We start from the raw sequence: 23,446 nt of genomic DNA on the forward strand, positions 1-23,446 counted from the left end.
TATTACATTACTCTTATATGCATTAATAATACATAAACAAATACAAATAGATACGTATTTACCTTTTAGGCTATGTTATAGAACAAAGAGATATTGACATCCTACTAACATTCAGTCATTCATTTATTTGCCAGAGGGAGACTTTGTACAAAAGTCGATTGCTTGGGTACCTCTGTCCCATTCGTGTTTCAACCGTGAAGCAGTTGTGTTTGCATGGCTGTGTTTCGGTTTGAAGGGTGGAATATGGCGTGAATTTACAAGGTACAGAGGAATAACATCTGAGTCCTCAGGAATGGCAACACATGGGGGGTATCATGGGCGAAACAGTATACTCTGTTATGTCCATGGTACTGTTCATGTCTATAGGCGACGGTTACCACTTTCCATCAGGTGGGCCGTCAGCTTGTTTGCCATTCTAAGTTGTATAAAAAAAATTCATTCATTCAAGTGCATGATATCCTCAAAAATACCCTCAACAATTCCTAAAACAATTCCTAAATATACTTCTGTTTAAGTCGACCACAAAACAAAACGCTACATTACGTGTACATTTAAACAACGAATCGATAAATAAATAAATAAACAAACTGTTTATTAAAAAAATCCTATATGATGTCTTTAAAAATCTATAATAATATTTCTATGGATATAAAGGAAATAAAATATTCCATTAAACAAATTTAAAATTAAATTACGTAAATTTTTACGTTTTTTTTTCTATTTATGGATAAAACAACTAACTTTTATACAGGATATAAGTCAATTTTAAACTTTTACGCTGTTTAAACATATTTTAAATACACTATCAGTTTATATATATATATATATATATATATATATATATATATATATATATATATATATATATATATATATATATATATATATATACCAGAGGGATATATATAAGTAAGTCAATTGTCCTATCCACGAACTGATTCTTATTGGATGCATGTTTTAGCCTTAGTGTTAGCGTTCGGTGGACAACCATAAATGTCATCTATGAATTTTACCTTTATATATTTAAGTTATTGAAAATTAAAATATATTACTTATCCTTACTAATAGATATTATAAATGTAAAATTAAATTTATTTGTTATCTCTGTATTTATTTGTTCTGATAATGAATATCCCTGCCTGCACTGTCGGTATACACTGTCGGGACACCAGCGAGAGATGATAGGTGAGGATGAAAGCAGGTCAGTTAGGCTACCGTGACGAATTCAGGAGTTAACTGCGATGGTTTCCAGGGAAAACCAGGTGTAGGGCAACCTGATAGGGTATATTGCTAGCAATGGAGATTTTAGGCCCCAATACTAACCGTTCTTTCCCCTCCCCCCCCCCCCTCTCTCTGAAACCACGCTGCACGCAACCCTCCAACCTCTAAGATATGAGAGCGAACTCCTTGTCAGTGGCGGGCTGTATAATTGTAAAAAGTTGCCGGTGGGCATCATGTTAAACAATTCCTCTGAACACAGTTCTTTGTACAAGCGCTAGAACATGCAGACGATAGAAGACTTAAAGGTTTAATACTGCTTGTAAGCCTCGGATCATCGACAATTCTCATTACATTATTAGCTTCTAAGATTAAATATTTGAAAAAAAAAATTTAAGTGAAGCGCATCTCTTCTTTCGGTAAAAAAAAATCCCCAGATCATTATAGAAAAATAAGTAATTTATCGTAGTAAACAACATCTATGCTACATACTAAAAAATATATCAAATGTATTAATATTGAATCTTTTAATTTATCTATACAAAAATTTAACATAAGAACCACTTTTATTATACCGTAATGAACAATTTAAACGACATCTAGCGACATCTGAAACATCTTTAGCGTATAGCGACATCTAGTGACGTTTGAATGTTCTACTGATTTGGACTACAAGCAACGCTATTGGTAACAATTTGTATTGCTATAAATATGCCCTCTACGGTGTTTCCAGTAGATAACATGTTTAACATCATCTGTGAATAATAATATTTGATAGATAAGAATAACATTATCATACCACTCCTCTGAAGTGTAGCTTAAAGTAGAAACGTGCGTGCACCAAACCAATAAAAAGCGACAACCGAAAAGTAAGTACTTATTATAAATGTTAAGTTGATATTTGAGCGTCATTTCTCTTAACCTATTTGAATTTCATTATATAGCGAAATAAGATACTTTTCTTAGATTATAGTAGTACTTTTGTATGGATTGTTATAAACAAAAACAATTAGGTAAACAGGCAAAATTTCTAAAAGTTCTTGTATTGACATTTATTAGTCTTATTAAGATCTCTCATATAGATTTATTCATATTTCTCTTAAATATATACCTACATAGTCTTTTCTTAGTTAACCGTGATATTTGTAAACTTTTTATTTGGCATATATCATCTACATCATTTTTCACATTTTGGATCATAAGTAAAAACAAAAATTAGTTTTAAAACTTTTTGAACTATTACCACCATTTTGTAATTTTTAATATACTTAACAAAGAAAATAAATATATTTTTCCAATTATTTCCACTGCAATGCAATATTATTTGGCTAAAAATATTTTTAATATTATTGAGCTATTAATCCATTTTTTTTTTTGCATTATATCTCAATTATAGTGTTGTGACTGACTGACAGATAAAGTTGCAAATACAAAGAAACGCTTATGTGAGTGTTACTTTGCATTTCATTTGTCCGGAACCCTAAACACAATTCGATGCAAAACCAGTTATTTTTATTTCAAAACTAAACTATTGAATCGTTTCTGATACAATCTTTACATGACCAATCAGGAAACAAAAACATATATGTACTCTTATTTACCAAAAGTATTTTATATATTCTTTATTGCACTTGTAAGTTACATATAAAATAATATATTTATAAATGTTGTGAGCAAGGGTGGACTTATCTCTGACAGAGCTTGTATACTTTTATATACTCTTTTATATACTTGTTTTAAAATATTCATATCCTAGACATATAACAATAAATGAGTAATTTATTATGTTGCAGGTGTTAAACTATGGCTCATTTGGAACTCAAATTTGACGCACCGCCGATTGTTTCCACTCGATTAGCCGAGGTAAGCGTACCTAATGTTTACATAGTATATTACATTTTCTCAAACATGCTTGGAAATGTGAGCATTATTTTGACAATCTTCTTCGAGATAAATCAAAATTGCCGTACTGGCCAAATACATGCGGGCAGCGGCCGGCAAAAGTTGTATGAAAATCGATATCTGTCGTGTTTTGCGGCCAGATAAATTACTATGTAAACTCATATCTGTCCTGTAATTTAAAAATGGAATGACCCTTTACTTCGAAACATGACCACCAAGGAGGTAACTAGTAAAAGGTTTTATTTAAATTTCGAACTGACTTGTAAATAAAAAACTGTTTATTAAAAAAAAAACAAATGAACATTATGGCGCGTGAAAAATTATTATGGTTCGTTATTCATCATTGAACTTAAAAAGTAAAATTGTGTTTTTGATTTCCGCGCATTGCTTGAGAAAAGTACTATACAAGCCTTGGCCACAACTAGGCATTGATGGACTCACGTATGTGTGCCTTGGCTACGCCTCGGCCCACATTTGCACGTTCGTCCATCAATGCTTCAATTGCTGGCCGCTGCATGTTATGCTGTATGAGTGCATGTAATGTTTTCACATTTATTAATTATCTAGACTGTAATTTAATTCTCGTTAATTATATGAGGTAGCTTCTAAATATCTTATTGTTGTCATGTATAGTTAATTATTAAGCTATTACAGCTGTAAGCTTCCCTCTAAATTAATAAATTAAAATAAATAAAATACTCTTTATTGTTTCGTCCAAAAGATTTCACCAGTAAATTTATTATAAATATATACAAACAATTACAAGAAATAAGATGCGGCCTTATCGCTAAGAGCGATTTCTTCCAGGCAACCATTTAACAGAAAAGAGTTATATTTTTAATAATACAATTTATGCGTATGTAGTGAAATACAAATATTTTCTTTTTAAACAGTTTCCTCCCAATGAGACTGAACATTTTAACCAAAAGAGCATGCAGAGAAAAACAAATTAATATTGAGTCTTCCATACTAATTAAATAAAGTGGACACCCTGTTGAGATTTGAAATTTTTTATCACTTATCCACTCATGTTCCCTTGAAAACAAGTCTGATTAAAGCATTTATAAAAAACAAAATTTTATCAAACATAATCCGCCATCTTGTAGATGCGGCCATTTTAAAATAATGTCAGTTGTTGAGGGATGAATTGATATGACGAGATTAGTAGTGACGTATATTTCAACCTTAAGAACACTGATAAAAAAAGTGTTAGCTAATTTGGCAAATAACTGACAAAAAGTTGATCCGTTTATATGAATCGATGCTCTATCTATACATATTATTATATAAATTAATATATATTATAACTTATATACAATAATAATAATTTATTACATTACAACAATAAATAATTCATACATTCTAAGTTACATAAAAAAACGGAAATTAAGATAAAAATGGTGGGGGCGACACATTAACCCAGTACGTGCAGTGCTGAATTGGATGTTATGAAACCTCTTAATAAACGAATATATACATATATACCAAATCTTTTACTGTGCAAGCTGCTAGACTTTGGAATTTCCTCCCAAATGATACCAGAATGGCGCAAACCGTTGCATTTTACATCACAATAATAAAGTGAAGCAGTTGTGTTTGCATGGCTGTGTTATATGGCGTGAATTTACTGGGTACAGAGGAACAACACCCGAGTCCTCAGGAATGGCAACGTATGGGGGGTATCATGGGCAAAACAGTATACTCTGTTATTGTCCATGGTACTGCTCATGTCTATAGGCGACGGTTACCACTTTCAATCAGGTGGACCGTCAGCTTGTTGGCCATTCTAAGTTGTATAAAAAAAAATACATCTATGTATTATAAATATTAAAAACAAGACCTTAAAAGAATATTTAAATATAAAAAATTTCCTTGTAATCACTGCCAACTGGTAGGGTACCTAGGAGACTTGCTGCATTACCAAGCTGAATGGCTTTAGAGATGCGTTGACCAAAATCAATTTTCTCTTAATTACAGGAATATATACTAGCCTATAATGATGAATTTAAAAACGTAACACACACTGCACCTGAGGTGTTACGATTTGATTTAATTCCACCAGAACTGGATATAATTCTCGCTAAAAGGAAACTGGCAAAGAGCATTGAGAAAAACGCAGAGTTATTTTGTCAACTTGAATATATGTTAAGGAACAGAACTATAGAGGAAGTGAAAAATATCGATTTGAAATTAATTGAAAATACCTTATTGGACAGCGCTGAACCGCGAGTTTGTACGAATAGTAAGTATATATTAATTACTATATTTTACACCTGACTTTAGCCGTGTGCTCCCAACATAGAATTGGCCATCCCGGATTGACTAAATATAGACAAGGTATTTTTTTTTATGGGTAAAAATGGAATGGTAACCCCGCCTACGCTAACTGGATACGCTGGCGGAGCACCAGTGAAGGGTGATAGATGAGAATGAAAACAGGCCAGTTAGCCCATCATGATGAATTCATCAGGAATTAACCATGATAATTTCCAGGGGGAACCGCGAGGAGGTCGACCTGGTTGGGCATATTGCTAGCAATGAGGTGCTCAGTCTCCATTACTAACAATGCCTTTCCTCCCAGGGCAAGAGATTGGCAGGAGCATCTCTCTTAAAACATCTCTAAAACCTGACTGTGAATACTAAACCATCTGCCAAGCGTTATGTTCAGCAGTGGACAGTTAAAGGCTGATATGATGATGACGATTATGGTGATGGTGATGACCCCTGATGATGACTCCGTGTGGCCGAAACATATTTTTGGGACCGGGATGAACAGTGGCTTAAATAATTAATGCTAACCGACTTTGTCAAAATTATAAACATTTACTTTATTTCTTTATTAACCGATTTTTGATGAAGGGAAATACTCTCATAAGATTTATAAGAGGGATACTTTGTACAAAAGTCGTTTGCTTGGGTACCTCTGTCCCATTCGTGTTTCTACCGTGAAGCAGTTGTGTTTGCATGCCTGTGTTTTCGTTTCATGGGTGGGATGGCAGAGAATTTACAGGATACAGAGGAATGACACCTTAGTCCTCAGGAATGACAACGCATGAGGAGTATCATGGGCGAAACAGTATACTCTGTTATGTATATAGGCGACGGTTACCACATACCGTCAGTTGACCATTCTAAGTCGTATAAAAAAAATTTTTTATACAACTTAGAATGGCAAATAAGCTGATGGCCCACCTGATGAAAAGTGGTAACCGTCACCTATAGACATGAACAGTACCATGGATATAACAGAGTATACCATGCGTTGCTATTCCTGAGGACTCAGGTGTTTCTCCTCTGTACCCTATAAATTCACGCCATATCCCACCCTTTAAACCGAAACACAGCCATCCAAACACAACTGCTTTACGGTTGAAACACGAATGGGACAGAGGTACCCAAGCAAACGACTTTAATTTAATTTAATAATAATAAACTTTTTTAATTATTATTATTTATTTATTTTTATTACAAACAATAATTCAAAACTCTTTGTAATCTTAGTTTAAAGATAATTTGGTATATTTTTAACAAGTAGCTATTGTTGTGAGCATCTTAAGAATTAAATGTCCTTTTTTTCAGATCATGTATTAAACATGGGTGACGACACCCCTTTAGCTTTCCTCGGCTTCTTCAGTTATGCTTATCCGCATTTTCACGTTTACTGCACAGAAATAACAGTTCCAGTATGTTTTCTTTTCAAACAGCTGTGCGCAGATGTTGGGTAATTATTGCTAGATACTAACTGTTTGCCATGTGGTCCCGGCATAGAATGCACCAGCCCTTCCTTTCTTCCCTTTCTCACCAGAGGGAGACTTTGTACAAAAGTCAATTGCTTGGGTACCTCTGTCCCATTCGTGTTTCAACCGCGAAGCAGTTGTGTTTGCATGGCTGTGTTTCGGTTTGAAGGGTGGGATATGGCGTGAATTTACTGGGTACAGAGGAATAACACCTGAGTCCTCAGGAATGGCAACGCATGGGGGGTATCATGGGCGAAACAGTATACTCTGTTATGTCTATGGTACTGCTCATGTCTATAGGCGACGGTTACCACTTTCCATCATGTGGGCCGTCAGCTTGTTTGCCATTCTAAGTTGTATAAATAAAAAAAAAAACATTGATTTGTGTTTGATTCCCAGTGGGGCCCATTTAGAAAACAAACTTCTCTGACTCGAGTCTAGGTTCATTCATCGACATTTAATAGGCCCTTCCTTTCCCGTGGGTGTCGTAAGAGGCGACTAAGGGAGGGCGAGAGATGGGCAGCAGCGTCCTTCTTAAAACATCACCAAAGCAGCGGTAACTGCGGTTGCCAATAGACCTGCCAAGCGTAGCAAGTACTGGGTTCTGGGTGGTGCCATAGAACGCTCGATGCCTAATTACTATGACAACGGCGTATTCTAGCTTTTAAGAATCAATCGATTGATTATATATGTATATATCTTGTTATTTATTGTTTAATGATTATTTTTAGATTGAAAGTCGACATTGTGAGGTCCGGTAGCCCATTAAAATCAGGTACGTAAGTCATTGTTTATATTAATATTTTTTTTACAAGTTATAACCTCAAAATTTTCTGATGTCTAACCCGAGATTCAAGCAGAACTTCGTATAAACGTGTCTGGCTTTTTAAACTCCCAAGGAAAAAGTAAAATTATGAAACCTCTATGTTCCTAAATTAAAGATTGATAATTCTATATCTATGTCATTCATTATTTCTCCTCCTCTTTTGCCTCGGTTTTTCCTAAAGATTTTGGGTTTTTCCCGTTGCTCGGGGTGGGCTTTCTAATTACGTGGCACCGGGGGAGAAAGGGATTGTTAGTAATAGAGACTTAGAATCCTATTGCTAGCAATATACCCAACCAAGTGAGAACCGCGAGGTGGTCTACCTGATAGAGTAAATTGATAGCAATGGGGACTAACCTCCCCATTACTAACAATCCTTTACCCCCTATTTCCACCCATTAAAAAAGACTCCATAATCTTGTCAATTATTGCAACGACTTTAAAACCTTCACTGACATACTTTTCGTTCTTTTCACACTTTGTCTTTGAATGTGACTCCAACATTATATGTATGTATGTCATTCTTTACTGCGAAAACAATAAATGCATTTGCATTAATTCTACATTTTAATGCAATAACTGTTATTGAGTGTCTTCCAAGAATCGGTCAGTGATTCGAATACGAACCTTCTACACACATCTGTTTGTTTCAGATTTCAATACATTCTGTACTGGAATAATCACAGAGAAGAGTGATATTGACTCTGCAGCCGATGCCTTCCTTGTATCTACATCGCAGGTGATTTATTGTTCTTACTAGATATACTGAATTTACTGGGTACAGAGTAATAACATATGAGTCCTCAGGAATGGCAACGCATGGGGGTATCATGGGCGAAATAGTATACTCTGTTATGTCCATGGTACTGCTCATGTCTATAGGCGACGGTCACCACTTTCCATCAGGTGAGCCGTCAGCTTCTCTGCCATTCTAAGTCGTATAAAAAAAATAAAAAATAAACTTATCAACCTAAGATTATATAGATATATTATCTTGGCCACAGCAGAATATCAGTGTTTTGCTCTTTTCAGGGCAAAGCAATAAACTGAGTTGTGACCATTTTGTGTTACTATGGCACACGCATGTAAGATAAAAATTGTTACTTGTTTTATATATTTTGCTTTTTTTTTGTATATATATTATTTTATCTCTTTTAACTGTATATGTTTGTTGTTATGTGTATGCTGTAAGTAATGTAAATGAGTTATCTATTTATCTATCAGATAGAGCGTAGACAGTAAAAAAACGTGACAAATTTTAGTCAGCTAAATTGACGTTTGACTTACTAAATTTGGATACATATTTTTTAAAAGTTACTTAGTTTATATAACTTCTTCTAATTTACAGAAGCCTTGGAGACTGCAGCGGATCCTGGTCCAGGAGAACGTTTATCAAACATTTAAAAAATGTATAGAGTATAAAAGCAAATTGAAAGAACAAGAGAATGTACAAGTGTCGGAGGACGTTAAAAAATTATCCTCCGAGTTGTATGTGTACAAAGATAAAGTATTCATATTTGATTTTGTCGGCGATAAAGCAGTCGTAGATAGTGGATCTCACAATATATACGTCGAGGCTTATAGAACGACCAAAGAAGTACTAACTTTAATTCAAAATGCAATTCTATTATCATTATGGTCGAATGATATCTCAGAAGCGCATGAGATTGCCCTCCAAGCGCCATCTGTTTTAGTTTGGGTGAACGACTTCGGAAACATGAATGGGCCACCAATGACAGCCCGATGGTTGTACAAGCAAGCCAACATATTGGATCTATCGATTAATCAATCAGAGATTAAGAAACGTTTAAATTCTTGGACGAGATTCGATGGTTCAAAACAACGTATAAATATAATGTGGAAAGCGTTGGAGAAATACAAAAATGAACAGGACTCTGATAATGAAATAGTGACGTTAGTGGAAAAGATATTAATGTCGTTCCGAGAGGACAAATTTTTTGAAATTGACAATGGCAGAATGTATATGACTCTGGGACTACCTGTAGGAATAATACCCATAGCTATAAATTATTTAGATGATGTACAGAAAATGATAAAATCATTGCTTATAGGCAACGGGCATATAGTTTCAATAAATGAAAATTTTCCGCAAGTGAAATTATTAATTGAAGTTCTAGAGGACAGTGGAGCGCCTGTTACGATCAATACAATTGGCGATCAAGTACAAGGAAGCAGTTACATCAAATATAAAACTATCATTTCAGAGTTCGGTACTATATTTGCTAATTGATTTGTTAAATCAATACATAGCTGTAATAAAGAACGCTCCCGTTCCTTATGGCACTCTGTGGGGGAAACCTGTGTTTAGGAATAAAAAAAATATATATTAACATTTATAAATGTATTTAGATTTTTCATGAGGTTAAAAGTTGTATTAAGTATAAATTTATTTCTAGTTTTATATATATATATATATATATATATATATATATATATATATATATATATATATATATATATATATATAGTCTGTAAGCTTAGTTGTGTTCAAGTATATCGAATAAATATAAGAATACTATATTTTTATACTCACAAAATATGAAATATATTTTTTTTATTAAGTGTTGCTGTTTTACTATAAATATCAGATATTAAATTAAAAATTATCCTTATTCAAGTAAACTTGTTTAGAAGCTCTTTTAAAACATCTTTTATGATTCTACTGCCGGGCATCGGAATGCTATCTGCTGTGGAGAACCCGCGAAAAACTCAACTGTTGACTCTTTCAATTTGTTTATATACAAGATGTATATAATATTTTATAAAAATATTTATTCATATTTTAGTAGTAAATGCACCGCCTACTTAATTTTCTGCTGGCCTCACGGTTGACTAGTAGAGAACGCCATTAGGTGTTAAGTCCGCCATATGTACACTTACTTACATTATATAATTGTGCATTGGAATTTAAATAAATAAATAATTTTACATTTATATGATTGTAACTCTATTTGTATGTATTCTTCAGTGTGAAATAAACAAGCACTTCTTCTAGAAAGAGAGAAGAGAAGTTCTTACTAGATTTTTTTATACAACTTAGAATGGCAAACAAGCTGACGGTCCACCTGATGGAAAGTGGAAACCGTCGCCTATAGACATGAGCAGTACCATGGACATAACAGAGTATACTGTTTCGCCCATGATACCCCCCATGCGTTGCCATTCCTGAAAACTCAGGTGTTATTCCTCTGTACCCTGTAAATTCACTGCCATATCCCACACTTTAAACCGAAACACAGCCATGCAAACGCAACTGCTTGGCGGTAAGAACACGAATGGGACAGAGGTGCCAAAGTAAACGATTTTTGTACAAAGTCTCCCTCTGGTTTTGCGATAATAAGTTGAAAGATGAAAAATGGGAACAAACTCAATTAGACTTCTATAAATTTGTAGAATTATTTGGTTGTACTTTAATAGCATCTAAAACAAAATTCAAAATTTTGTCGCTCAATTCTCTGACTACCTCTTAAAAACTTGGCGTGAATATAATTATCTAACCATGGCGAACGGCACACCTGACACCCAATTTAAAAGACTACACTTCAGAAGCCACTAAAAAGTATTTTACACCGCTGCCGGCGAACTGGCGACCGAAATAGTGTTCCTAAATGTCAAATTCATTTAACGACGTTCCAATTTTGAGGGGCAAACAAAAGATAGTCCCAAACACTGATCGAGAAGTATTGCTATGGAGTTTGTAAACAGTCAATTTATCAAATTGAGTGCTTGTGATAAACATATAGGGCTATATCATGTTTATTAGAGGAAAATGTGTCGAAATTAATCAGTGCTGAGCTAAGATGAAGACTTCGAATATGACGCGGAGCAGAAATCAAGTGTACAGTGTTGGTAATTACCTTATGACAGGCAAAGTGCTCGGTAAAGGGCATTTTGCGAGGGTCGAAGAGGCTACACACAGGATTATAGGGAAGAAGGTAACCTTAATGTTATATTGACTATAACTCTGGCCTTTTTAACAAAAGGTGAAATCGGAATAGACGTATATTTTACCAGCGAGGGAGACTTTATACTAAAGTTTGCATGACTATATCTGTCTCAACCGTGTTACTGGCGTGAAACAGCTGTGCCCACATGACAGTTTCACTGTAAACGGTGGCAGTAAAATTAATCATACTTTGCACATTGTTTTCTATCATCAATGATCCTTCCTCTCCCACTTCATTGAAAGACAGATTTCAGTTGACTCCCATTCCCGTAATCATCATCTCGCAATCTCTTCCTCGTAGCTCCATCACACCATTCCGGATTTATGATGTGTGTATATATATATACATATTTTCACCACCTCTGCCCTTATTTCATTTTTAAACTCGCTTTCCATTTTTAAACTCGCCACTTGTACAAAGTTTTATTGTGCAATATGTACTCATTTATATATATATGTGTGTATAATGTCTTCAGGAATGGCAGTGCATGTGTATCATAGCATATTCTGTAATGTTCAAGGTGCTGCTCATGTCTATAGGCGACGGTTAGCACTTCGCCGTCAGTTTGTTTGCCATTCTAAGTATCAGAAACAAAACGTAAAACCAAGAATGTACCCATGTTATAAAACATATTAATGACAAAAATATCGTGAATCAAAAATTGAAAAAAAAAACATATTTGAACGGAAGCAAGAAAAAGCATAGTCAATCCTACTTTTTCACTAGATCTGAAACTAAGAAACTGAGATCCTGTCTCTTATGGACAATAATAAATTATGATTAATTGAACTAAATATATAAAAATTGGATTTAAACATGTTGAAGTTTATAATATTGTGTACACAATACGAGTATGGGTGATTAAAGTTTTTTTGCCCTATCTCAGCCCACGTTCCTTTAGTGGAAATATGTTATTCAAATTCGCTAGTGGAACTGTCCCTTGAAAGGATTTCGATTTTGCCTTCTATTTTACTCCGCAAAAAAAGCCTTAACAAGAAAGGAGGTTCACATTTCGTCTATATTTTTGTGGCCGTATTAAACGATTATGCTGCCATAATTATACGCCGATTATACTAATACTTTTCCGCAATTGATAACTAATCCATTAAATTTTCAAATTTACATTTGGGTCATTTAAAAGTAACTGCCGCTCTCTTCACGCTTCGGAGTACAAGAAAAGCTTTTGTACAATGTACCACATCAGAGTCCTCCGTATGGAAGGAAGACCTAGAAACTAGAGGACCGGCACTAGAGGACGCCACCCTCATATAGTAGAGTATTTAGTAGACTGATATATTTGTAGGTGGCGATAAAAATTATAGACTTGACATGCATAAAAGAGGAGTACGCACGCCGCAACCTTCACCGGGAGCCGAGGGTGATGGCGAAACTGAGGCATCCCTGTATCGCAGCCTTATACGAAACAATGATGGTAACTATATTTCGTCAGCATTAAAATATCAATACAATAATTTAAAACTATCACCATTATTTTCACATCCATTGCTAAACATAAGCCTCCCCTTTGGGGGGTTTTGCCAGTAGTCGCCACGCTTGGCAGGAGGATTGGCAACCACAGTCAGGCTTTAGAGATGTTTTAAGAGGGACGCTGCTGCCCATCCCTCGCCCTCCCTTACTCTGCTCTTATGACACTCACGGGCATTCCTCTTAAAACATATCTACTACGGTTGCTAACCCGCCTGCCAAGCGTGGCAACTACTGGCAAAGCCCTCCAACTATAGGAGAGGTCTATGTGTAACAGTGGACGAATAATGGCTGAGATGATGAGGAATCTGAAAGTATATCCTTTTAAATAAAAAAGAATTATCCAAATCGGTTTATAAATAACGAAGTTATGAGGTACAAAAATACATCCTGAGAACTTCCTTTTTTGAAGTGTGTTACCACTTTCCATCAGGTGGGCCGTCAGCATCTTTATCATTGCTTTAAAATGCATAAAAAAAATCTCTGGCATGTTTCTTTTTAATGGATGAAAATGGAATGGTAACTCTGCCCGCGCTATCGGTATACACTGACGAAGCAACAGTGAGGGATGACAGATAAGAATAAATGCAGTTCAGTTAGCTCACCATGATGAATTCGTCAAGAATTAACTGTGATGGTGTTCAAGGGGAACCGCGTGAAGGTCGACCTAAGAGGGTATATAGATAGCAATGTGGTTATTTTTTTTTGATGGGTGAAAATGGTATGGTAACCCCGCCTGCGCTAACGGGATACGCTGGCGGAGCACCAGTGAAGTGTGATAGATGAGAATGAAAACAGTTCAGTTAGCCCACCATGATGAATTCATCAGAAATTAACCATGATAGTTTCCAGAGAGAATCGCGAGGAAGTCGACCTGGTTGGGTATATTGCTAGCAATGGGATTCTCAGTCTCCATCACTAACAATCCCTTTCCTCCCGCAATGTGGTTATTAAACCTCATTACATAACAATCCCTTTCCCCTCTCCGGTACGGTATAGCACGGTCCGCGGCTGTACGTGGCGATGGAGGCGGCGGGCGGCGGCGACCTGTGCGCGCTGGTGCTGGGCGCGCGCGGCCGCGGGCCCGGCGGGCTGCCCGAGGGCCGCGCGCGCCCCCTGGCGGCGCAGCTCGTGTCCGCCGTGCGGCACATGCACGCGCGCGGCGTCGTGCACCGGTAACCACGCATCCTATACCTCATCTACCGGATACGACATGAGAAGATATTTATTTTTATTATTGAAGACGGAATGGTTTTGATAGGTGAAAATGGAATAGTAACCCCGCCTGCGCTATCGGTATACCCTGGCGGGCCACCAGTGAGTAATAATATGTGAGAATAAAAATAAAATTGTTAGGATATCGTGATGAAATCGACGAGAATTTAATAAGATAGTTTCCAGTGGGAACTGCGTGGAGATCGACCTGATAGGATATATTATAGTGTGTAGGCATCGAATGGAAACACCATAAGTTTCACAACATACGTTTACTATCGAAACGGAGTTATATTTAAATTACTGGCATAAGCGCGCGAGTCAGTACGTCGTGTAAAGAAACCCTAAGAGCCGGTTCGTAACTGCGCTAGAGGTGGCGCCGCTAAGCTAACGGTAGCGCACGGGAGGTCGACGCGTGCGGGAAGGACGATCGGAAAGGGGAATTACTCGCGGCCGTTGCGCGGTGGCAGTTTTAGAGGCCCGCGTTACAATGTTATTAGTAATGGAGCTGTCGTGGATAAAAGCTAGTAAATAAATAAATTATCTGATATCTGAGAGCGATAAAATATTTGTATACAAAATTATAAATAATCTTATTGAATCACCTTTTCTGTTGAGTGATGTTAGTATAAGGTGTCCCCTGGTAAATTGTAGAAACAATACGTTATTTTGTATACTTTTTTCACACATGAATTACATGAGTAATACTTTATATATATATATATATATATATATATATATATATATATATATATATAATCAGCAGTTCCTCTCTTTAGACGTATTCAGAGAAGTTCTAAACCTATATAAAAAAAACACGTTAGAGAGGAACTTCGGGCAAACTCCGTTCGATTAGAGAGGAAAAAATATTTTTTAAATTATTAATTGTTATTTTTATATTACTTTTCTTTTTTTTTTTTTTGTATTGCGATGTATATTTTTTTATGTTAATCATCAGCTCTCGTTTATTTGATTGGTTTATTGCGAAAACTTCACTGATTTATGTCATGGCTGTGTTTACTATTTATACGTTTGAGGTATTGTATGTTTCCCTATTGAAGTGAAATGAAATACCTAAAAATTATCAATTTTCAGTGACCTCAAAATGGAGAATATAATGCTGGACAGTTCTAAACAATACATCAAAATTGTCGGTGAGTATAAAACACCTCGAGCGTAATACAAATTCATTAATATAACATTCGAGTATGTATGTACATACCTACTGGTTGCAGATTATTTACCAGAGGGAGACTTTGTACAAAAGCCGTTTGCTTGGGTACCTCATTCCCATTTGTGTTTCAACCGTGAAGCAGTTGTGTTTGCCCAACTGTGTTTCGGTTTGAAGGGTGAAATATGAATTTACAGGGTACAGAGGAATAACACCTGAGTCCTCAGGAATGGCAACGCATGGGGGGTATCATAGGCGAAACAGTATACTCTGTTATGTCCATAGTACTGCTCATGTCTATAGGCGACGGTTACCACTTTCCATCAGGTGGGCCGTCAGCTTGTTTGCCATTCTAAGTTGTATAAAAAAAAATTCATTCATTCAAGTGCATGATATCCTCAAAAATACCCTCAACAGTTCCTAAAACAATTCCTTAATAATCTTCTGTTTAAGTCGACCACAAAACAAAACGCTACCTTACGTGTACATTTAAACAACGAATCGATAAATAAATTATAAAAAATGCATATTACACGGTTTTTTTTATGGCTGATAATGAAATGGCAACCTCGCTTGCGCTATCGGTATGCACTGGTGGGACACCAGTGGGAGATGATAAGTGAAGATGAAGCAGGTCAGTTACCCCATCCCAACGAATTCAACTAGAATTAACCACGATGGTTTCTAGGGGGAACCACGTGGATGTCGACCTGACAGGGTATATTGCTAGTGATCGGACTATTTGACCTTACTATTAACAATCTCTTTCCTTCTTTCTTTAGAAGGAGTTACCTGTTAACACCATTTTTTTTTAATATAATATCTTTGTCACTCAAATATCTCTACTGCATATTTAGATTTTGGCCTGTCAAACGTGTGGAGTGCCGGCGGAGCTCTACGGACGCCCTGCGGCTCGCTGGAGTACGCGGCGCCGGAGTTGTTCTTGGACGGACGCCGGTACGGGCCAGAAGTTGATCTTTGGAGCATGTGCGTTCTTTAAACTGATATTACAAAAACATAAGTAGATCTTTAGCTACATGTGAAATGTAGTAATTAAAAAGGTACTATGTATACATACTCTGTGGAAACATAATCATGACATCTTCACATTTGAGAATGCAAGCCTTTATGGGCTGCGAAAATCGCTAAGTAAGCGTGTATAGATATATAGATACATATCTGTATACACGTATTTCTTTTGCCTTTCTCCGTTAGAACATGTTGCATCGTAAAACAGACCCATTTTACTCAAAATAGCGCCAATAACCTGTCGCATTTATCACCTTCAAATTAGATCCATGCAAGAACTACGCTTATAAGGACGCAATAAGTTTTCGTCCAAAACCTGCATAATATGCATTGCATAACAAACATAAATGTATGCAAATCTGCCGCCTTAAGCAACAGAAATCAGTGAGGATGATTAAAAAAAAATCCAAAATGGTTCCTTCTGGAATTCTGGATTACCATTCCGAGATGTCGCAAAAACTACTGCACCAATTTGGATGTGGTTTTAACAGTGGTGTTCCTGAAGGTCTAACTTAAAATATGATAAATCTTTTATCTCAATATTCCATCTAAAAATGGTTTATCTCATTGATTATACTATTTCTGAAATCTGCGCGTAAGAAATAGCAGCTTAAAAGCTGGTGCGAATATACAATTAAACTTCCCCATCGGCACAAGCAAAGAGTGCATTCTTTTCAGAGGGGTGATAGTGTACGGAATGGTGACGGGCGGGCTGCCGTTCACGGGGGCGGATGGGCCGGCAGGCGCGGAGGACAAGTCACGGCCGCTACTGCGCGCCGCCATCTCGCGAGGGTTCTGCAGGAAACAACGCGTTGCACTTGCCTGCGCCTCTACAGGTACTTGCAAACTTTATAACTTACGGAGATTCTCTGTCTACCACCAACGCGTATTATATTATTGTAACTTAATTGTAATCCAGAAGGAATTTGATTAAATTGAAAATTTAAGAAACCCACGACACTATGAAGAGGTTTTTATTAATAATTTCTGGGACAAGTCAAAATAGAATTCGTTAACAATTCATATTCATCTTCTTGCTATATCGTCTGAATCTGATCAATATGTATCTACATTCATTCATATATCTTATTCATTGTGACTATATTCTGACCCATTACTACAACAGATGCAGTTATTGTAACTGCATCTATTGTAACTTGACGAGGAGCTTGGTATCCTGCAGGTTAAAACCTAAAGGTTGTTTTAAAATAACAATATTGAGATTATCAGTCATTATTAATTTTGCCACGACTGAAACCGCAAGTTTTTTTGCAGAGCAAAATCTACCAATTTATTTAGATGTTACTTATTTGTTACAGAATGCAAAACGTTTATTCAACAATTGTTGGAGCCAAAAGTGGAGCAACGTATGAAAATCGAGGAAGCATCGAGACACCGTTGGATCAAACGACCCGGTATGAGGATGAAGATCCATCCCTTCGGCTCTATAGATCCCAAAGTCAATAGAGAAGTAAGTCGGCCTTTCTTCATTTAAGTTTCTTTAAGAGCCAACGCTCATAGACAAAATTGTTTTTAAGGCAAATAAGGCACAAAACCAGGTTCCGGGCTTAACAGACTTGAGTCTCGAAATACCAACGTCATAGTTTTTAAGTATATTCAAACTTGTATTCTTGACTTGGTGAAGACCCTATCTGTATAAGATTCCTGTATGGCCTAAGACCGCCCTAGTAGACTATTATTATATATTCTTCTCGTTTAAAAATACTTATAAAAACTTTATGTAAATTTTAATAGGAATTAATTTACGAGTACTTCATAAATCAAGTATCTTTATTTGCATTCTGCCACTATCATCAAAACTATTACTGGCTCCATATTATTAGATACAATAATTCAGTAAAATTTTATCGTCCAGCCCCTCTTACCGGGGAAGCAGAGAGAATCGGGTGCCACTTGATGAGATTTATCCTAGTTTAATAACTTTTACTTCTTCCATTTTATAATCACAGATATACAAACAAATATCAGAGCTCTGTGGACAAAGCATCATAGATGTGGTTGCAGAGATCAAAGCAGACCCTTTCGGTCCCATCGCCGGTATTTACAACATCAAAATGCATCTACACCAAGCACAGACTACACCGGGCACAGATCTGCTATGGTCTACCAATACCCTAGAGCCCAGGCCCATCACCCCACCAGCGTACCAAGCTAAAGAATTAGTTCAGCATCTCGCAGAGACAACAGCGTCTTCTAGTAGCAAACTTTCTCCTCTTATCAGCACATCGCCTTCTAAAAACATAATCTATAATGGACTACCAAAATTCAAGCCTCAAGCAAAACAAACAGATATATCCAATCAGTTGGTCCAAAAATCTAATACTGCAATCAACCGAATCTCAACCGTCACAACCTTATCGCAAGTTCCAATTTCGAAGTTTGTAAAACAGGATCAGATCAAGTTAACAAAGAGAAACGAGCCGACTAGTCCTAGAGTCTCCAACAGTAGACCATTAAGCAGTTCTTACGGAATGAAAAAACCTATTTATAGGGTGTACGACAGCGGAGATTGTGGTTTTGACCCTAGACTCCCAAGTATAACCGAACATTCCAATATAGACTTGAATGACGCTAAAAATGGAAGTAGATACACTAAATCGTCGTGCGTGAGGAAGGTCAATTTGGAGCAAGAGCGACTTGTGAGACTGAACAGTTGCCAAAGCCGGACGAGTGATGTGAAGCGAACAGAATTCTATAGGAGAGCCGGCGATGGCTTACCAAGGTAAGACCACCTAAGTTTAAAGATTAAAACATTTAACTAAACCAGTATCAGGGTATGCATATTTGAACAACGACTTCAAACCACTCTGAAGTCTAGAAAAAACTGAAGCTAAAAATCCTAACTTTAGTTAGTCGATTACTAACATAATGCGTAGCCAGCCCCCTAGACGAGTAGCATACGAATTTGTCGGTAGATATATTGTCGCTTACACATGCATGAGCAACGTTCGTGTCTTGTTCTTTTTACTAGTATTAGCAGAAATGTATTTATCGACAGTTTTATTAAAGAGGCTTTACTTCCATTGAATATATATATAATCTATTGGATCGATCTATTACCTTCGAACCAACTATTCCAAACTACTTGACCTTACAATTCTCTTCAAACTGTATTAATTAAGAAAACGAAGATATGTTTGTAAGATGGATGAATTCAGATAAAACGAAACTGTTGGTATCACGGGTCAACTTGAAGATAGTTTTTGCCCCGAAAAATTAAAATTAAAAAATTCATACAACGGCTAGTTCTTAATACTGATAATTATTGTATTCCATTTAGCTGGAGTGCAACCGGCGTGGTCAACACTTCCTCGGCGCGGATACTACTTCAAAATAACGCTACGACTATCAAGAGAGCATCTTTAGGGTAATCAACTTCCTATACGGTTTATTCTCTGTCATATCAAAGTGAATTTAGGCCCAAGGAATCCTCATTGTGTCTTATTTCTTTTTGGTATTATACCAAATAATGGGTTCACTTGCTCGACTTACGAAATAGAAACGTTTGTTGCTACTGATCTTCCGCTATTGTAAACCGTTAGCAAAACGTGCACCGTTCCTTCTTCATCCATTAAAGAAAAAACATTTGTGTAATGTTTATGCCGTGTGGTTACGGCATAGAATGGGCCACCCCTTCCTTTCCCGTGGAAGTCGTATGAGGTAACTAAGGTAACTTAATGGTCGAGAGATGGGTAGCTACGTACCTCTTCTCTTAAAATATCGCCAAAGCCTAACTGCGGTTGTCAATCCGCTTTCCAAGCGTGGCAACTGTAGGCAAAGATCCACTCTTATGAAGGAAGCTCAGTAGACCTAGGTCATTGGAAAGACTTTATTGAAATGTACCGGAATTGGAATCGAATTATACAATTATTTGATAGTTCCATAAAATTACTTTTTATGGGTCATCATAAACTAAACTTTAATCTAATAGAAATTTAGTTCAATATTGGTTAGAACAAAAATGGTATATGTGTGGTGATATCAAATTGAAATTTGAATTTTAAACATTGATTTAGAGAAATGGCCATGTTTTCCCGGCATAAAATAGGCCACCCCCTCCTTTTCCAATGAGTGTCGTAAAAGGCGACTAGGGGAGAACGAGGGACGAGCAACTGCGTCCCTCTTAAAACATCTCAAAAGTCTAATTGCTATTGCCAATCCGTCTGCCAAGCGTGGCAACTACTGGCAACCCTCCCTCCCCCAAGGGAAGGCATATGTTCAGCAGTGGACAGTTAAAGGCTGATATCATGATGATGATTAAAGAAATATGGCTCCAGAATCAACCCTATTGTTAATGTCCAGTCATTTATGAGTTTATTAAACACCTCATGGGTATCAAATGCTTAGGTAAAAAGCGCCGTGCACGAAATTTGATGAGCTAGAAACAATCAGGACATAACTTTGACCATAATATTCACCAAGGGGTTACCTGGGCCCATAACCTGTTCGATCTTATTATAGCAGAGCGCAATAAACAAACTATTTAATTGTAAACTGTGTTTAATTTTATATACATACAGATACACTGAAACCCAATTATAAGTCGTTTAAAACCGGAGTTGATTTGAACACATGTACTAAAAAGAAAATTAGCAGCGGAGCGAAGTGTTGCTAGTACAATAAAAAACTAGAGAAGGGATGTACTGATTATTTCCAACATTTTGATTTTTAGAAAAAAAAAAACAAATTGTTTTTCCAAAATAATTACATAAAAGGAAAATTTGCGTATTTCTGGTAAGTCAAGAACATGCCAAGGGCCGCATAAATATAAGCCGGGGGCCGCATACGGCCCGCGAGCCGTGCTCTTTGGATAGCTCTGATTTACACAATACCATTTATTCCAGGAACATCGTTAGCCCACATTCGTCAACAAATAGCCAGTGTAAGAGCGAACGAGCAATGCCGGTATGTAACAAATATTTTATTTGATTTCAATAATTTTACAACTTTAATATACAGAGAGGCTTTGTACAAAAGTCGTAAACACTGTATGTATATCTGTTCCATTCGTGTTACTGTCGCAATTTAATTATTTAATTAACAATGACAGTGAATTTACAAGGTATTCCTGTGTACACCTGAGTCCTCAAGAATGGCAACGCATGAGGGGTATCATGGGTGAAACAGTATACACTGTTATGTTCATGGTACTGTTATCACTTTCCATCAGATGGGCCGTCAGCTTGTTTGCCATTCTAAGTTGCCTAAAAAAAAATATGGCTGTGTTTCAGTTTGAAAAGTAGGATATGCCAGTGAAATAACAGGGTACAGAGGCGTATTACCTTAGTTGTCAGATAGGCCAACGCATTAGGTGTAGCTCGGGTATTCCAGTGTATTCTGTAATGTCCATAATGCAGTTGTTTGTAGGCCTCGGTGCCAGCAGTATAAAAAATGAGCCATGGCTAGAAGCACCAGCAGTAAATGTCCGGCAAAACAAGTTCACTGCGAGTTAACATGGACATTGGGCATCCATTATTAAGTGCGGCAAATATTCATTTTGCCCCCAGAGGCAAATATTTATTTTGCCCCAAAAGCAAATATTCATTTTGCCCGGAAAGGCAAATATTTTGGCCTTAGAGGCAAATAATCAATTACACCCGCGGAGGCTAATATTCATTTTGCCCGCAAAGGCAAATAATCCATTTTGCCCGGAGAGGCAAATGTCCATTTTTGCCTGAAACGACATAAATGCTAAATCAAACCCTGAACGTGACCTATAGTTGTACTATTTTACAGGTGGGCTGGTACTCTTCGAAGTCCAGTAAAGACACGCCCCACATGCAACGGCTAAGAAGAACCGCCCCAATGAAATGACGTCACGTTTTGGAACTTATTTTTTGTTTAAATTATATATTTTTTTTGTTACCTAATTTGTAATTGTAAGCGAATAAAAAACGTTACGTTAATGCACGATTATCTACTGAACGACGTTTGGACGGATTTTGGTATTTATATGTTTATTTTTAAATTTTAGGTACTGTAGACCTTCTTAAAATAGAATGTTGTATTGTTTTTAAATGACAGTATTTTATTGACGAATGGAAAGTCTTCTTGAATGTGATTACGCTGGGTTTTATAATACGATTACTAACAATTTTCATATGAAACCTATTGAAATAATCAATTTTAATCTATGTCACCGAAACTGCTGAATGTTATATTCATAATAGTTTAAGAACATCCATTGCTCTTAAATCGAATCGATTTAATGGAGATATTTTTTATTAAATATCCTTACCTTTACTGTACTTATACAACTGTATCGTTACATTTATTGTCTTGCTTATTCCCTATATTGCATATTACAAATATACTCAGTCATTCATTCAAATGTTATAACCGATTTAATTCACTGGTGACTTGTCTCTCACAAAATTGGTCTCACATGATTAATTGTACCTCAACTTGTTACTTTTTATTACCTTTTGTGAAAATAAACCATTCATTCATTCAAATGAACATGTTAGAATGTATACATGCATAGTAATAGCTTGTACATGAGCATCCAATTTAAAAATATACAATCTTGTACTAAATGGGTGCGATTTTATAATATCTTTTAAAATAAAAAAAAATAAAAAATTACCAGCTTATGTCTTATACTAGCTATTAACTGCCCACTGCTAAACACAGACCTCCCCGTAAGGGGGTTTTGCCAGTATTTTTTTTATACAACTTAGAATGGCAAACAAGCTGACGGTCCACCTGATGGAAAATGGTAACCGTCGCCTATAGACATGAGCAGTACCATAGACATAACAGAGTATACTGTTTCGCCCATGGTACCCCCCATGCGTTGCCATTCCAGAGGACTCGGATGTTATTCCTCTGTACCCAGTAAATTCACGCCATATCCCACCCTTCAAACCGAAACACA

General features: G+C 36.4%; 2 protein-coding genes across 2 annotated transcripts; both read left to right on the forward strand.

The window, feature by feature from the left end:
• The first annotated feature begins 1,928 nt into the window (after window positions 1-1,928).
• LOC113521952 (uncharacterized) lies at window positions 1,929-10,262 on the forward strand. The gene is made up of 7 exons (XM_052899962.1): window positions 1,929-2,087; window positions 3,012-3,081; window positions 5,098-5,362; window positions 6,700-6,841; window positions 7,589-7,632; window positions 8,334-8,419; window positions 9,029-10,262. Exons 2-7 carry the CDS (start codon window positions 3,022-3,024, stop codon window positions 9,929-9,931), a joined length of 1,500 nt encoding a protein of 499 aa, XP_052755922.1. The 5' UTR covers window positions 1,929-2,087; window positions 3,012-3,021; the 3' UTR covers window positions 9,932-10,262.
• Window positions 10,263-11,049: 787 nt separating this feature from the next.
• Window positions 11,050-22,428, forward strand: LOC113521974 (serine/threonine-protein kinase MARK2-like). Its single transcript, XM_026907671.3, has 11 exons — window positions 11,050-11,636; window positions 12,952-13,080; window positions 14,133-14,308; window positions 15,444-15,502; window positions 16,377-16,506; window positions 17,227-17,384; window positions 17,868-18,019; window positions 18,519-19,291; window positions 19,850-19,936; window positions 21,414-21,474; window positions 22,306-22,428. Exons 1-11 carry the CDS (start codon window positions 11,502-11,504, stop codon window positions 22,381-22,383), a joined length of 1,938 nt encoding a protein of 645 aa, XP_026763472.2. The 5' UTR covers window positions 11,050-11,501; the 3' UTR covers window positions 22,384-22,428.
• The last annotated feature ends 1,018 nt before the right edge of the window (window positions 22,429-23,446 follow it).

The sequence above is a fragment of the Galleria mellonella genome, unplaced genomic scaffold (assembly GCF_026898425.1).
Source record: "Galleria mellonella isolate WM207_F2 unplaced genomic scaffold, CSIRO_AGI_GalMel_v1 utg63, whole genome shotgun sequence".
Classification (NCBI taxonomy): Eukaryota; Metazoa; Arthropoda; class Insecta; order Lepidoptera; family Pyralidae; genus Galleria; species Galleria mellonella.